Source organism: Lithobates pipiens, unplaced genomic scaffold (assembly GCF_037356315.1).
Source record: "Lithobates pipiens isolate NorthernLeopardFrog02 unplaced genomic scaffold, aLitPip1_a1.2 Scaffold_19, whole genome shotgun sequence".
Classification (NCBI taxonomy): domain Eukaryota; kingdom Metazoa; phylum Chordata; class Amphibia; order Anura; family Ranidae; genus Lithobates; species Lithobates pipiens.
In genome coordinates this window covers 223,233,023-223,249,901 of record NW_027507764.1, presented here as the reverse complement: position 1 = coordinate 223,249,901, position 16,879 = coordinate 223,233,023, and the positions used below count along the sequence as shown (strand labels likewise).

General features: G+C 40.0%; 1 protein-coding gene across 18 annotated transcripts in view; it reads right to left on the bottom strand.

Moving 5' to 3' along the window:
- LRRFIP2 (LRR binding FLII interacting protein 2) overlaps positions 1-16,879 on the bottom strand; it is a 183,844-nt gene that overhangs the window by 87,279 nt on the left and 79,686 nt on the right. For 11 of the 18 annotated variants that reach the window (XM_077491726.1, XM_077491733.1, XM_077491737.1 and 8 more), the window contains exons 4-8: positions 14,180-14,230; positions 8,419-8,472; positions 8,289-8,333; positions 6,551-6,619; positions 3,155-3,205 (exon numbers count right to left, since the gene is read on the bottom strand). The exons of 6 other annotated variants lie outside the window; for them this stretch is intronic. In XM_077491726.1, coding sequence (XP_077347852.1) covers positions 3,155-3,205; positions 6,551-6,619; positions 8,289-8,333; positions 8,419-8,472; positions 14,180-14,230 — 270 coding nt within the window. The remainder of the gene's footprint in view (positions 1-3,154; positions 3,206-6,550; positions 6,620-8,288; positions 8,334-8,418; positions 8,473-14,179; positions 14,231-16,879) is intronic. One more of the 18 variants, XM_077491730.1, reaches the window with a different exon arrangement.

Below are 16,879 nucleotides of genomic sequence, written 5' to 3'. Positions count from 1 at the left end.
AGCGCCGGGAGCTGCTCTGATCTACGGTATACAGCACAGGGACACATAGCTTTATATAACTGAGGGGATGGCATGATCCTAGTACAGATATGAGAGCAGCAGGAGGGGATGATCGTGGAGTGGACAGAGCTGACAGGCAAAGGGGGGGGGGGGGGGAGAGGACAGAGGGAGACACAGGAGAGGACAGAGCGGGGCTGCAGATGTTGGAGGTGTGTAAACTGATTACGGTGTCAGAGCTCACCAGTCACGATATACCCTGGTCAGTTTACGGGGGGAGGGTACAGCCAGGCATGATCAGCCAGGTGATACAGGGGGCCAAATTACACAGCACAAGTATTGTGCTGTATACCATGCTTTAAGAAAACAGGATACTTTTTTTTTAGGTTTAAGCAATGCAATGAATTTGATGTACATGACTCTCCTAATTAAAACCAGCACTGGTGTTAAAGAAGAACTCTGAGCAACTAAACATCTACCATGAGCAGACACCTATTCTTCCAACACTTTTTTTTTTTAAAGTGAAAAAAAAAAAAATAATCAAACAGGAGGTGTTTCCCGATGCCACTTTGTGTTTCGTTTGAAATAAATATTGTGTATTCTGTATTATGATTTAACATTCAGACTTTACTGTACAACGGTGGCCAAAAGTTTTGAGGACGGACACAAATATAAACTTTTACAAAGTCTGCTGCCTCAGTTTTTATGATGGCAATTTGCATATACTACAGAATGTTATGAAGAGTGATCAGATGAATTGCAAAGTCCCTCTTTGCCATGTAAAATTAACTTAATCCCATAAAAAAACATTTCCACTGCATTTGTCAAGAAGGCTTCAGAGCCCACAAGAAAGTCCAGCAAGTGCCAGGACCATCTCCTAAAGTATATTTAGCAGCGGGATCAGGGTACCACCAGTGCAGAGCTTGCTCATGAATCAAGGTGTGAGTGCTTCTGCGCATACAGTAAGGCAACAACTTTTGGAGGATGGCCAGGTGTCAAGAAAGGCAACAAAGAAGCCACTTCTCTCCATGAAAATCATGGGCAGTCTAATATTCTGCAAATGGTACAGGGATTGGACTGCTGGAGGACTGGGGTAAAGTCATTTTCTCTGATGAATCCCCTTTTGGATTGTTAGGGCATCTGGAAAAAACCTTGTCCAGAGAAGAAAAGGTGAGCGCTACCATAAGTCCTGTGTCATGCCAATAATAAAGCATCCTGGGACCATTTATGTGTGGGGTTTCTTCTCAGCCAAGGGAGTTTGCTCACTTACAATTCTGCATAAGAACACAGCCATGAATAAAGAATGGTACAAAAAAAATCCTCCGAGAGCAACTTCTCCCAACCATCCAAGAACAGTCTGGTGACAAACCATGCCCTTTTCAGCATGAGGCAAGAGTTATAACTAAGTGGCTTGGGGAACAAAACAGACATTTTGGGTCCATGGCCAGGAAACTACCCAGACCTTAATCCCAATGAGAACTTGTGGTCAATCCTCAAGAGGCGGACAAAAAAAAAAAAAAAAAAAAAACTTTGACAAACTCCAAGCATAGCTTGTGCAAGAAAGGACAGCCATCAGTCAGGATTAGGCCCAGAAGTTGATTGACAGCATACCAAGGCAAATTGCACAGGTCTTGAAAAAGAAGGGTCAACACTGCAAATATGGACTCTTCATAAACCTAATGCAATTATCACTAAACGCCTTTGACACCGATGAAATGTTTGTAATTATACTTTAGTATACCATAGTAGCATCTGACAAAAAGATCTAAAAACTCTGGATCAGCAGACTTTGCACAAATTAATATTTGTGTCATTCTCAAAACTTTTGGTCACGGCTGTATATGGAAGAACCTGTTTAGCAGTTTGTCTTTGTAACAGAAATTAGGTTACTTTTGAATGTCTGAGTGGACGTCTCAAATGCTACTGGATACAATGGTAACATTGGTACCATTGTTGTATTTTAGTTGACAGCTGGATCAGTCTATTGTTCTGTAACTGGTCAAACAATAGCTTGACCTTCCAACATATATGACCTATGGCAAATCTGATACAAAAGTGTCATCTAGAGCAGTGGTGATCAACACTGTCCTCAAGGCCCACTAACAGGCCAGGTTTGAAAGATAACTGAAATACATCACAGGTGATATAATGTGCTGCTCAGTGATTGCAGTATTCTAGTCTGCATCTCCCCAATGTAATACATAAAACCTGGCCTGTTAGTGGGCCCTGAGGACAGGGTTGATAACCACCGATCTAGAGGGTGAATTGGAGAATGTTTCTCCTATTGATACTCACTATTGCAAAAGGGGCCACACTCTTGTGGGGATGGTAAACTTTCCAAATAAAAGGGTCAGATGACCCAACACCAATGAAGATCTATACAGACAGAATAAGCTATACCTGATGACACATTCGCCTGATCTCCAGCAACTGCTTATAAAGCCTGGGTCCTTGTTGCCTATGTAGGTCATGAACCCACGACTATTAACAGACCATAGTTTATGTTTATTTTCTAGGAAGTAGGTAGTATTTTGTTTGTTGTATGTATATCTATCAGCATTGTATTGATCTTCCTTATTCCCTAATATTCCATTATATTCCCAATTGTAGCAGTTTCTGCGTACTGCATTTATGTGTAGTAAAAGCACATTAATACACTGAAGGGTCTGAGCTTCCTTGCTTATAAATGCAAAGTAACTTTACTAGACATCAAAGCAAAAAACACTTCGAAGTCTAGAGGGACTGGGCTTTACAAGGGTCAACATCACCCATGTATAACATTCAGGCCACTATTTTCAAGCCAAATTCCGGGTTGTTCTGTGGTACTTCTACTGCACATCACTATGGTGGTCCTCAGAATTCCCAGAAGAATTTTGCAGTAACACTGGAAGAAAGATTTTGCAGGGCTCTGAAGCCTTTGACAACAGTGATGGTGACACAAGCTGGATTAAAAAAAGAACTCTTGAATAATTGAATTATGCTATTTTTCATTGCCAACATCTACTTTACTTTTCCCCTTTTTCCCCAGAGATGTATTAAAATTACTTACTACTACAAACAAAAATATCAGAAGCACAACAAGCCAAAAATTGTTATGTGTTGTGATAAAAAAAATGGCAATATTAGACATGAAACAGCACTTTATACTGGTACATACATCTGTTCCATATCTGCTTGACTTCGAAGATTTATCTTTCAAAATGTCAAACTTCACGTACAAAAAAAAAAAAAGAAAGGTGGAGAAAATAGTTAAACAAAAATTAAATAATAATAAAAAAAAAAAAAAGATAAAAACAGATTGAACAAGCATAATGTACCCAAAATTCAGCTCTAAACAAATCTATATTATTGTTTGAAAAACATTTTTGCAGAAAATCAGCAGTTACAATTCGAGCTTGCCTAAAACCACTACAAAATCTGGGCACACAAAGTTAAGTAAATCTTTTTATCTGCACATATTCAAAGGACACATTGGAGAGCTAGAAGATTGTGACTGTTGGGCTAGACCACCACATATGATGTAGGGTACTAGGCACAAAAACAAAACCACAGCCGGGGGGGGGGGGGGGTTATGATGGGGTGCTCTATAGATGGCCGATGTACTTCTAGAGGAAGCTCAGTTAATCAAAAAGAGGTAGAGAAAAGAATGGTCGTACATTGGGTATAGAAAAAAGTTTGTTTTATCCAGCTGTATTTACTCAGTGCAATGTATAACATCCAAATGAAACCTATAACACCACGTCAGAATTTTTTATATATATTTTTTAAATATAAAAAGCAATCACGGAGTTGGAAAAAAACACCCCCTTGTGTCAGTATTTTGTTGAACCACCTTTTGCTTTAATTACAGCCCTCAGTCTGTTGGGATATGTCTCTACTAACTTTGCGATATTTGCCCACTCTTCTTTGCAGAGCTGCTCAAGTTCAGTTATATTTGTTGGTGACCATTTGTGGACTGCAGTCTTCAAGTTATTCCACATATTTTCAATGGGGTTTAAGTCTAGGCTCTGACTAGGCCATGCAGACACTCGCCTTTTTTTCTCCTTCAACCACTGTGTGGTCAGTTTTGCTCTGTGCTTTGGATCATTGTCATGTTGGAAGGTAAATCTTCCCATTGACAACTTTCTGGCAGAGGGTGGCAGATTTTCCTCAAGAATTTGACAGTCTTTTGCCCTGTCTATTTTTCATTCTATCCTGACAAGTTCTCCAGTCCCTGCTGCAGAGAAACAACCCCATAAGAGGATATTACCACCTCCATGCTTTACTGTAGGAATGGTGTTATTTTGATGGTGAGCTGTATTGGATCTGTGCCAGATATATCATTTGGTGTTGAAGCAATATAATTAAATTTTAGTTTCATCTGACCATTACACCTTTTTCCATGTAGCCTTTCTTGAGGAGTGGCTTTTTTCTTGCAACCCTCCCATACAAGCCACATTAGTGGAGAAGATGTGTGTTGTCACATGCACGCAATGACCAGTCTGTTATAAATTCCTTCAACTGCTTCAGAGTTGCTGTAGGCCTCTTGGTAGCCTCTCTGACCAGTTTCTTCCTGGCTCTTTCATCCAGTTTGCATTCAGGGAGGGTCTATGTTGTACCAAATACCTTCCACTTAATAATAGACTTAACTGTTGCTAGGCATTATTAAAGACTTAATTGTTTTGTGTCCATCTCTTGACTTGTGTATGTCCACAACTTTATCTTTTGATAGCACCTTGCCATCCATAGTTGATTGTTTGCTTCAGAAATGCTCCAGAAAAGCACATCTCATGCTAAGCTAATCAAGATGACCACAGCTGAAAGTCAATGGCTTTGTATGCCAGGAGAAGGTGAGAAGGTGATTAGCTATATCTGATTGAGTTTACATGTCATTTTAAGGAGGGGAGTAATCCTTTTTCAACTTGAATTCTGTTTTTGAATTTTCTTTATTTTTTTTCGGACATGTTGGTGTTATAGAAGGATGAGCTCTGGTGTGTTCGCACACCCCACGTGCAGAGCCCGCCAGGAAGAGGGCACTGCGCTGACCACAGGAAGCAAGACATTTCCTGATCTCTGCAGCCATGCACCAGGACAATGTCTCACTGCCTGTGATTAGTGCAGCGCAGCATCGACTTCCTGGCGGGCTCTGCACGTGGGGTGTGCGAACACGCCGGAGCTCATCCTTAGTGTTATATCATCCTTCACTTGGATATTATAAGTTGCACGGCGTAAATACAGCTGGACAAGACAAAAACTGTGTTAGTCTTCATTTCAGGCTGCAAAGCAACAGATCGTAATTATTTTAAGGGGGGGGGGGGGTGATTATTTTCTTTACCCAATGTAGATATAACATCCAGAGAGGTGGTTGCCATGTCCTCAGTGAAAGCAGACATTAAAAAAAGCGAACACCACCTTTCACAAAAAAGAAAGCACTAGGCAAAAAAAATTACCTAGTTCTTGTGCCAAAACAAAAGCAGAGGCTTGCCAGACAAGGCTGTTGACTCAGAAACCCATCAAGCTGAGTCAATGGCCACCAAAAAGACCACTTTTTGCAAAGCGTTAATAGCGGTAAAAAACAAAACCAAAAAAAAACAAAAACACAAAAATGGGGTCTAATGGTTACATAAAAGGTTTGACTGGAGGAGAGTCATGCCTAACTTTCTGGACAGAGGTGAAAAAATAAATAAATAAGAGGCCGAGGGCCGATGAAAGTAGACCTCTAAAGCAAACCCGTATTCCAATGTCCAACCAGCAGGTTTAATTAAAATAAATAAAAAAACGGACTTGAATGTTTATTAGAGGTGGATGGGGGAATCCTCCCTACTGTGTCTTTGTATTCTGACAGCCTTCCCCGTCAAAATACACTGATCAGGCCTGCTGTAAGAATTGCGTAGAAAATTTCCAACAGGGATGTTGAAGATGCATCTCTTCAACCACAGTAGCCATATGTGCCTTGTGAACTAGCCGAATTTCGATCCATGTTAGCTCAGCTTAGGGGGTTGGGACACCAGCAGAGGATTGTACCTATGCTGTATTTTTTCTTTTTTTGTGCCTTGTGCCCTACTCCTAATCTATTATATCTTTGCTGTGTCCTTCAACAAATGGAAAAGAAATGTACATTTAACCATTTATCAGGACTCAGAGGGTGTCAGTTGACGTTATCAATCAAGTTATCTGAAAAAATAACTTTACTGCTGCATAGTTAGTAATCAAATTTAATTCTTCAGATGCTATTTACCACAGCAAGGTATTAGGTTACATATATTAGTTTTTAATCTTATAAGCACAATAGAATCAACGTGAACATGCATACAACTTCTATGGTTAAATCCACAAAAGCACGTTGATAGTGCATATTAAGAATTTCGTGCAGCAAAATACAGTTGCCTTTCAATAAAAACGCATTAAAATATACGGCCATCCATTTTATGTCTCTATCAAGTAAAAAAAAGTCAGTAAGAATGAAATTTATATTTTGACCACCAAACTCAACTTACAACATGCATGGTCACAAAAAGTATCTAAATGAAGGCTTAGGCGTTTGCACACTGCAATGCTTGCTATAAGTACACACCACAAGGTCTCTCCTCCTGGAAGTACTGTCTCTGCTTTTGTGTAAGCCACTGACATCCAACGATGAGCTCTTAAGAGTAAACAAATATTTAGGTTTACAACATCCAAAAATGTCACATTATACAGAAAATGTTAAATAAAATGACAGCACTTACACAGCATGTTGTGTAATAACCAACAAAATGTGTTAAAACATGATCAGGAAGTCTTCAGCAATATTGCTATCTAACGTTAAAGTCCAACTGTTGCCAAATTATAAATGACAATTACTGGCTTTTGTATAGGGAGGGAAAGATTAAAAACCGCTAGGTGCTTTGTTCCCGTCACCCCACTGGAAAGATTTTCACCTACGTTTTGACTGGAGTTGGACTTTAACAACTGACGAGTGTTCACAAATTAAAAAAGCAGTATGAGGTTCTCAGTCTTCAGTGAGCTGAAAGCTGGTGACTGTCAGTCAAAGGCTCTCTGCTCTGCCTCCTCCTGTACTGGAGTGCTGTTCTGTGGGGGAGCTGGAGCTGCTGGCTCAGGCTCTCATCAGTGTGCTGAAAGATTGAGCCAGCTGCCAGTCCAGGTATTTGGGTGGAGCCTGACAATAAAGTCCAGATCTCTCCAGAGTTTGGACAGGCTGAGCGAGTCACAAGTCAAGCTTTGTGATACATGGAAACACTAGAAAAACCTGATATTTGTTGATGTTTGCCAAGTGTGTTGCAGATCTATACCATATAACAATCACTGTATGGCAATGATGGCATAGTTGCCTAGGCATGCATAAGGCAGCATTTAGAAAGCATGACAATATACAAAAAACAACCAAACTAAATGGAGACCATAACCGTACAAGGGTGCAGAACTCTATAATTGAGTTAGAGGAAACCAACACTTTGTCAAACACTGCAGCAAAAAGGTTAAAGAAAATATCTAGGCCAATGTTATGCTTATGACCCGGTCACTGGCAAAAATTCACTAGAGGCAAGAATGCTAAGGAGGACACAGGAAGGAGTTGAAACACTCGCCTTCTTACATGTGTTGCTCCTTCACCAGCCGTATGAACAACGTATCACTATCACCATCAACTTGCCCTACCGATTCAGCAGAGGATGATGGAATAAAATTCTGCAAATTCAAAGTGTGACATGGGCCCCACTGAGAAACATATGCAGGACACTATTGCTGCCCTGCTTCAGCAAATGCAAGTTGCCTGGTTATCTCTAGAATTAATTATTTCTAGGTAACTTACCTGGAACAAGTATGGGCGCAAGTGAAATAAATAAAAAATAATAATAATTATTAGTATACACATTCCAGGTCAGTGGCCCAGATAGCGCTGAAGCCTGCAAGGTCAACAGGATAGTAGTCAAGCAACTAAATGTTCATAATGAGAGCTCAGCAATAGTTGCCTATTAAATTCTGAGAACTTAGGAAACCATTAAAGCACAAGATAGATTATTATAAAATCTTGGTTGGATTGTATTTGCATCCACTGGTTCCTCCTCAGTCGCCAGCCAGTGTTTGTCCTATAGGTCAGCAAAGGAGCTGCCTGCCTGTTAATGCCTTCTATTTTGCACCAATAGAGAGGTGGAAAGCTTATCAGGAATTTTGCACTCCACAACATCACAAACCAGCCATGCCTGGGGAAAACCTGTTAGTATTGCAACATCACACAAAGTAATAAACCAAAAAATGGCAATTTTAGGGTTAAATCTGTTATATACACTATAAAAACCAGGGAGCACACTAACCCTATGAGTTTCAAGACCCCGGCTACTGGTCAACCCAGAAGACTCCTTAAAAGAAGAAGTCATGAAGAAAGATAATTAGTGTTGGAAGATGTCAGCAGTTGGAACCTAAGATTAAAAAAATGGTACAAACCAGATATGGACGATGACTGGACCGGTGAGAGTACCTAGCCCGGTCAGAATCCTCCTGAGATGAAACATAGCACATTAAAGTGTTATTCATTTTCATGAACACTAAAATATTTTTTAAAAAAGCAACTACACACAATTTCCCCAAGAAAAAAGAAAATGATTTAATTAAAAATTTTCAAGGAATCATGCATAAGTCAGTTCTTGCCTATAACCACCATCCAGAATCCTGGTTTCATTTTTACAGCCTGAAATATCCAATAAAGGTTGAAAGTGGATTGGTTTTAACCTGCATTGTTTTGTTACCACAGTTCATATTCAAAGGCCCTCAGGTGCTAGCTACTTGGGAACAGCTTAAAAAAATAAAAATAAAAATCGATTTTTCAAGGAAAGTGAAAATGCCCCCAATCCCAATACTCCAGACACATTTTAGCAGGTACATTGGAATTTTCAATAGATGAGATATGACAGTTTGACAATGATGATTTTATGCCTACAGGTCGCACCTGACACTTGTCATCTGCCTGCTGTTTTGAGCAGAGTGAGCAAATTCCCTCTACTGAAATACATTTGTTAGCTTAGCAGAGGTGAGCCAACAATCTTCTCTGCAACCAATATAGATGGGCTGCCTTTACCTTGTGCCAGGAAAAATCTTGTGTCTATGGTGGCAGGCAGAAGCCCACTGGCAGACAGCAGTCATGTAAAAGAAATAAGGTAGGTTAAGAACTTGTCCTAACCACTACTATTCTCCCTCTTGACAAGATATACGGCACAAAGAATATGCCGCCTCTTATAGTTCTCTCTTCCGCAATGCCAAACTTGCACTGCAGCACTTCAAGGATTTAAAGTGGTTGTAAACCCTTACAAACCACTTTGACCTACAGTTAAGCCTAGATTAAGGCTTACCTGTAGGTCCAAGAAATATCTCCTAAACCTATACGGTTTAGGAGATATTTGCCGGAAGGCCGGCACGGCTGTCTACAGCACTGAGCGCGCCGCTGTCGACGGCGATATGCCGCTCCTGGCGGCTCCCATGCGCATGCACTGGAGTGACATCACCGCTTCGCCGAATGACAGCAGTGGAGCAGCAAGACCCACCAAGAAGATGGACGCTCTGGACTACAGGGGACAGCGGTGACTTCGCTGGCTCCTGTGTCAGGTAAGTGACACATAATGGACTACTATGCGATGCATAGTAGTCCATTATGCTTTACCTTTGCAGGGAATCAAAGAGGAAGTAAACTCATCAGGGTTTACTTCCTCTTTAAGGCATTGGGGACATCAGATTCAACCTTTTCATTTCTATCAGCAACCTTAGACTTAAAGAGTAGACCTAAACTTTAACACTACTTACTACTACCTATATTTAGATAAATCATTGTGTATCACACATAGAACAGTCATGTTTTTGTTCGAAAATACAATTTTCCCGTGTTTTTCATCCAAATTTTGCATTTCAGTGTTGACCTCCTTTCAGCTTCTTTCAACAACTTCCTGTCAACATGCACATGCGCCAGCTCCACATAATTGCTCCAGACTAGCTTTTTGATAGTGATAATAATGGACCATGCATGGACAACGTGCTTCAGCAGGGCCCCTTATAGCCTCCATAAACTGCACCACTTACAGGATGAACGCAAAAGAACGATTAGGATAGTTGTCACTCCATAACATGATGAACAAGGCTCTACATGGCAGGATCACTGGGTGTTATTTTACTGAAAGCTGAATCATTAAAATGGACTAAAACAACAACTTTTGCAATTACAGTGACCTGTTACAGATTATATGAAATCCCAGAAGTTGGCAGAAATATGCCATGTATATCTTACTACCATCTACAGTAACAAGTCAAAGGGCAATTTTGTTTGTATATTCATGCCAAGTTTTGGAATTGCACAGAGCAGGTGTGGGCAGCCTAATGTAAAAGTAACTAGTTCCAAACTGTGCTCCAACAGGCAGCTTTAAATTGTTTCAAGACTATAAGAGCCCTTTCACACGGAAGGAGTTTTTTTTAGGCGCTAAAGGGCAAAAAAAAGCGCCTGAAAAATGCCTCCCCTGCAGCTCCAGTGTGAAAGCCCGAGTGCTTTCACACTGTAGCGGTGCGCTTGCACGGCATTAGAAAAAGTCCTGCAAGCAGGCATCTTTGGGGTTGAAACAAATGGGTACTGCTGCCAAAGTGCCTGCAAAGCATTTTAGTAGTGGCGCTCTTCAGGTGCATTTAACCCTTTCTTTGGTCGCTAGCGTGTGTTAAAAGCGCCCCAATGGCGGCAGAAAATCGCTGCACTTTGCAGGTAATGCGGTCATGCTGCGGGTGTGAAAGGGCTCTAAAAGATAACAAATGCAGAAGACAGCGAAAAAATAAAAATATAGATATATGAACGCTGGATGCTCTGTCTGGATGCTTCCTGAGTCACAGATTTGAACAAGCAGCCAGTAAGCAAAGTGGGAGTGAAGTCGCACTTTGCTTACTGTGTGCAAAAGAAGTTGATCATGAAAAACAGACACAGAATCACCATATTAGCCAGGAAACTAGCATCTCTAGAAGAAAAGGATGGTAAAGGCAGCGTCTGTTGGTCCTTGCAGATTTCCTTTAATATCATAGCAAGGCCATTCACCATTTGCAATAATTTTACATTGTTTACAAAGCTCTGCACACCTGTCAATCACTAACACAACATCCACTTATTCACACCTATTGCAGTCACAGATTGGAAGGATGGGAGGTGGTACAGAAAAAGTTGTGTTACTGACCACTTTCTCACTTAAAGTTCACTGCATAATCTTTGTATGTAAAAAGCCAATAAATACAAAAACGGAATGACGTTTGTGTACTGGATATTAGTTATACTGAATCTTTATGAGATTGATGGTTTAAAATCTAAAAAATATACATGACTGTCCGTTTTGTTCTCTACCCCAAAACAATTTTTTATTTTTTTTTACACCAAATCTGCTGCAAACATGTACTCTGTTCCTAACACTAACACAATGGCAAAGAATGAGGAATGTTACACAACAGGAATAGCCACATTTAAGATTCTTAATGGGTTAGCTTACCTTTTCAAAAAATACCAATAATGTGCAGTTAAGGAGCCCCAGTAATGTAAAAAGCATTGTCCAGATTAGAAAAATGTGGCTTCGTTTATATCAGTGGCTCCCAACCCTGTCCTTCAGTACCCCCAACAGGCCATGTTTGCAGGTTTTCCTTTACCTCGCACAGGTGCTTTAAATCAGTAAATGGCTTGGTATTTTGCACAGCTATTTTATGTAAGAGAAATTCCTAAAACATGGCCTGTTGGGGAGTACTTCAGGACAGGGTTGAGAACCACTGGTTTACATGACAAATCTGTAGGCAAAATTCTGCTTCAACCAGGCATAGATGAAAAAAAATAAAAAAATAAATAAAGCCATCCTGATTGATCCACCCTGTCCTGGCATAGAAGCTGAACATGCTGACCACTGACAGCACAATAATTGTTAAGAAACACATGTGCAGTGCGTTTTCCTTCCCCTTATCACAGCAATCTAAAAAGCACTGTGGGGGCTTCTGGACTGCACAGTTAATTCTTTTAGGGCCAGTTCGCACCAGATGCAGATCTGTGCATTTTTTTCCTGCATTATAAGTGCATGCACAGTGTTTTCCGTGTATTCTAATTTCTCACCAATGCAGTTAGTTCCAGTCAGTTTCTGCACAGGAAAATAATCGGACCTAAAAGCACTGGTGTGAACTAGAGCCACTGGAATACATGGAAAACACTGTGCATACTTTTTTTAGTGCCAGTTCACACCACAAAAATTTACTCCGGATACATTCCGGATTCGTTTTTGCTTACAGTTCACACCACATGCAGTTTCAGTGCGTTTCTGATACAATAAGCTATGTTCCAGTACAGTTCCAGTATAGTTCTGTATAGATATCTTGTTTTTTGTTTTGTTTTTTGGGGGGGTTTGGGGGGCCGTCTGTAATCAATCAAGTGGTTTTTAGAAATTAGAATATTCATATTTGGACCTTGCTTGGAGTTTGGTTTTATCTTTTTTTTTTTTTTTTTTTTTAAAGAACATTACTGTAAAAGAATGATTTAGTGACCAAGTAAAAAAAAAAAAATAAGCTACTTCATGAAACTTATTACAGAAGTGAGAGAAGAATCAAAGCTTTAAAGACATAATGGTGTAAATGCACTTAGTAGAGCTTGGGATAATTCCAACTAGCTGAATATACTTAATAATGTTCTCTCTTCTACATCTTCCAGGCCAGCAAGAACAGGCCTCTTGGCTGCCTCTCAGCAATTGGATTCTAAGATGCTCATTTTCATATTCTTCTGTAGCCAAGAACTTATAATAAGAAAACTACACAAGTTCACACTGTTGCAGTGTGTTCCAGCAGAAACAATTACAACATTACAGCACTGTACAATAAATTCTGACATCTTAAAAATGATACAGAACATAAACAGCCAAACTAACACCAATTACCAAAAATGTAAAAGTACTCTTTAGGTAAAAAAATAAAAGGTAACATGGCAGGCAAAGCTCCTAAAACATGCAGCTTTAAATCAATTCTTATAAATGCAAGCACAGGGCCCCCGATTTCTGAAAATTACCTACAAGATTTTAGTTTAAAAGATGGACGCTAAATCAAATTTCTGAATTCTGGAGACAGCTCCAAGGTCCGATTCACACCTACGCATTTTAGTGCTTTTTGCAGATTTGCACTACAGTCCATTTAACATGGTTTCCTATGGATCACGTTCTGTATTGCAAATCTACAAAATGCACTAAAAATGCATAGGTGTGAATCAGGCCTGATTAATTATAGCACAGTTTTGCAGTTTAATCCCAATAACCCACTTAAACTGCCTGAATTTCAAGCTATGGGCGGCCCTATCTGCAGTGCTTTAATCTACAAACGTAGAATATCAAAAACTAAGAAGATGAACAGAAATCTGTTGACTCAACAGGGACTGCATCCAATCAGATGCATTATTGTTCAGATATTTAGCTAGTCACAGGAGCAGCGGTTGTCAGAATACAATAGTCAGCATGGAAGTTTCCGCTACGCTGTCTACCATGGACGTGAAATGTACTGATTTCTCTCATTGGCTGAACAAGATAAAATCTTTGGCTACCACCACCATTAAGTTTAACCCTTAAATTCTCCAAGCACCTAAACCTAACGCTTAAACCTTCAAGTCAACACTAAACCTGACCTAATAGGAGACTAGAATAGGAACCCTTTAAATGTATTTCCCTACTTAACATAAGGTTTGACATTCTAACCACTAACCAGTTAGAAAAAATAACCCTAACCTAAGACCTGAAACTGATCCTAGAACTCAAAGTAACCACTGCTGCAATATATTCACCATGTACTAAAAAAGGAAAAAAGGAAAAAAAAAAAAGAAAACAGTCCCATACTAAAAAACAAACAAAACCAATTCTCTGGCACCAAAAGGGAACTGATCCTTCTCCAGTGCTGAAAACTACTGATCCAGCCTCTCAATGAGAATGTATTCTAGGGATGTGAAATTGGTTCACAAAATAAATGGTGCTTTTAAAATAAAGAATAAAAAAAAAAAAAAAAAAAAAAGACATAAACATAACACTTAGAAAATTATAACAAGCGTATTTTTAAATTAATTTTTTAAATGTTTAAAATAAACAGAGCCACAAAACTGCTAAGTAAAGGTTTGTTAGTGGATCACATCAATGCACCCAGTTAGGTTTTAAATGCAAGACATGTATAACAGCACACTTGTGCCTACCATCCACTTCTGGATCTGTCCCCACTTTCTATCATGGTAGCGATGAGTGAGCTAGAAACAGGCAAGACTTACAGGTCAGGCAGGATAAAAACACACCAATTCTATGTGAATTACCCATGTAGACTGAAAGGAAAACATTCATTCCTGAGTGACAATGCAGTGAAAATTAGCAGGTTACAATACCGATGTTGCTCACACCATTACATAACGTGGAAATTGACTAGTTACTAAAAACGTTTTTTTTTAATGTTTCAGAGCAGTATATTTTTTATTATGCTATTATACTGACCTCATTAAAAGTGTTAGTTTACTTTTACTGATAAAAATGTAAAAAAGTAGAACACCCCCCAATAACCCTCCCCACCCCCTGGCCCTGCTGTACTTACCTCTGAGGTTGCTGAGATGTTAATATCCACAAAGCCTGTCAAGTACTCCAGAAATTTTAAATCCCCGTTCCCAATTTTTTCAGGGCCAATTAACACTATATGTAGTGACAGATGTTTTACTGCATGGTAAAACGTCTGTCACCATAGCAACACACAGGAAACAACTGTTTACAATATGTCTCATTCACACTACAACGCATCCTAGGGATGACGGTGTGGTGAAGCGTGCACAACACTGCCCCCTAGCCAGCTGAAAATGCAGACCGGCTGGAGTGATTAATCCCTCCGTCTGCTCTGCGATTTGACTGATGACCAGTGTGAATTCGCCCTTACAGTCCCAGTGAATTGATCTGGCCTGTGACGGAAGCACTGCAAGCAGAAATGGGAGAAAAGCAGGGATTTCAAATCCCTGGATAGCTGGTCTAGTGGCAAGGGTGCTGACAGCTCAACAACTCCAGAGGTTATAAAGGGGAACTAACTCTTTAAAAATTAGAGTTACCTCCCCACCCCCCTTCCCAATACCACCAAAAAGAAATGTCCCAAGTTGTACTTGAGCTTCTAAACACTCCAGCACTATCCCAGCTCCCCAGTGAGTTCAGACTGTACAGTAATCTAAGTCTTAGGGGCACTTACAGGACATTACTTAAGTGTCGCTCAGTCCTAATAGAATGGTCGCCTCTCTTCAGGGCCAACACTGGACTGGGCAGAAGATGCCTGGAAAAAAGGTTTGTATGTGGGTTTGGTGGGGAGATGACCTGCTCCACTCACATTGGGTATTCAGCCCAGATGCATGGGGCTTAGCATTTAGCTGCAAGTGGTTGGTAAATGTGCCTTGTCTAGTGCCGCTGTCAAACTCTTTGCGAGATTAGGCTGGGAGCTTGGTATTGCACTGCTAGAATACTAAGGTGACAAAATGGGCACTTAAAGTGGTTGTAAAGGCGGTAGTTTTTTACTTTCATGCATTCTCTGCATGAAGGTGAAAAACCTTTTGTTTGTTGCTCCCTCCCAGAGCCCCCCAAAAACTCACCTGAGCCCCCTCTTGATCCAGCGATGTGCTCAAGAGCCTCGGCTGTGCCAGGCCTCTCCCTCCACTGCTGTCAATCATAGCAAGTGAGCCAACAAGGAGAGAGTGGAGGACAGGGCTGAGCCATGGCTATATGTGTCTTATGGGCACATAGACCTGGGTTTGGGTGCAAGCATGCACCAGTGCCCCCATACCAAGTGGCATGCTATTGGGGGGCACTGTCAAGGGGGAGGAGCCAGTAGCACTGGCAGCAAACACGAGAAGTGGAGGATCGGGGCTGTTGTGTGCAAAACCATTACACAGAGCAGGTAAGTATGATTTGTTTTTTGTTTTCTTTTTAAACCCAAACCTTTAATATCTCTAAGTAATCTTTTTACATGCAACTCTCCTGTGTGTTACTTAAGACGTTTTTTTAGTTCTGAGGTCTAATCTTCCATACCATCCTAGCTAGTTCATAGCCATGTGTAGTGCTAATATTTTAGTGACATTGAGCGGTCTATGTATTTTTATTTTTAAAAAGGTAACTTTATTGTTTGCAAAGTAAAAAGGTACAAGCAGGAGCAAAAAAATCCAACATACACATAATGTATAGACCAGAAACAGCCCATTCAGTGTAGTGCTATCCTAGAGGAAAGAATCAAGAGTATAATAGAAAACACATTACGACATAACTTACACAAAGTAGAAAATGCACAAAATATATTATTAAACTATCCGTTGACTGTAAACTGCATAAGCAAGATACATATATGTACTAATCAGTAAAGAACTAGTATAACTTGGTCCATAAAATATCCCTCAACCATGAGGTGAAATGGTTAGCTCAGACTCTGTGGCCTATGTATTACACCTTTTAAACGGACAATAAAATGTCTCATACAGCAATGCCATTTAACACTATTAATAACTTTACAATGGCATGCATTTAAATTCAAAGATGTCATTACTTTTCTGACAGTGCAGCTAAGGTAAAGCTGCTAATATACTTGGCTGAAAAGGACGAAATGATTCTTCTTCAGATATGTTTTGCCCTGAAGATCAAATTCCTTTGTGGTGATGCAAGAATTCTTGTCATAGTAAACATGGGTGGAGAATTATTTAAATGAACGGAGCTTCCGCTTTAAGGAGGTGTAAATGACACACCTATTGTCAAGTCAAAGTCTGTCTAAAGACAAACTTTTATCTACCATTTATATTCCCAACTAGACAGTGCATACCATTAAAGCTTAAACTGATAAAGAAAACCTAAAAGTTGTGACACACCACTTACCAGTTACAAGTACACTACAT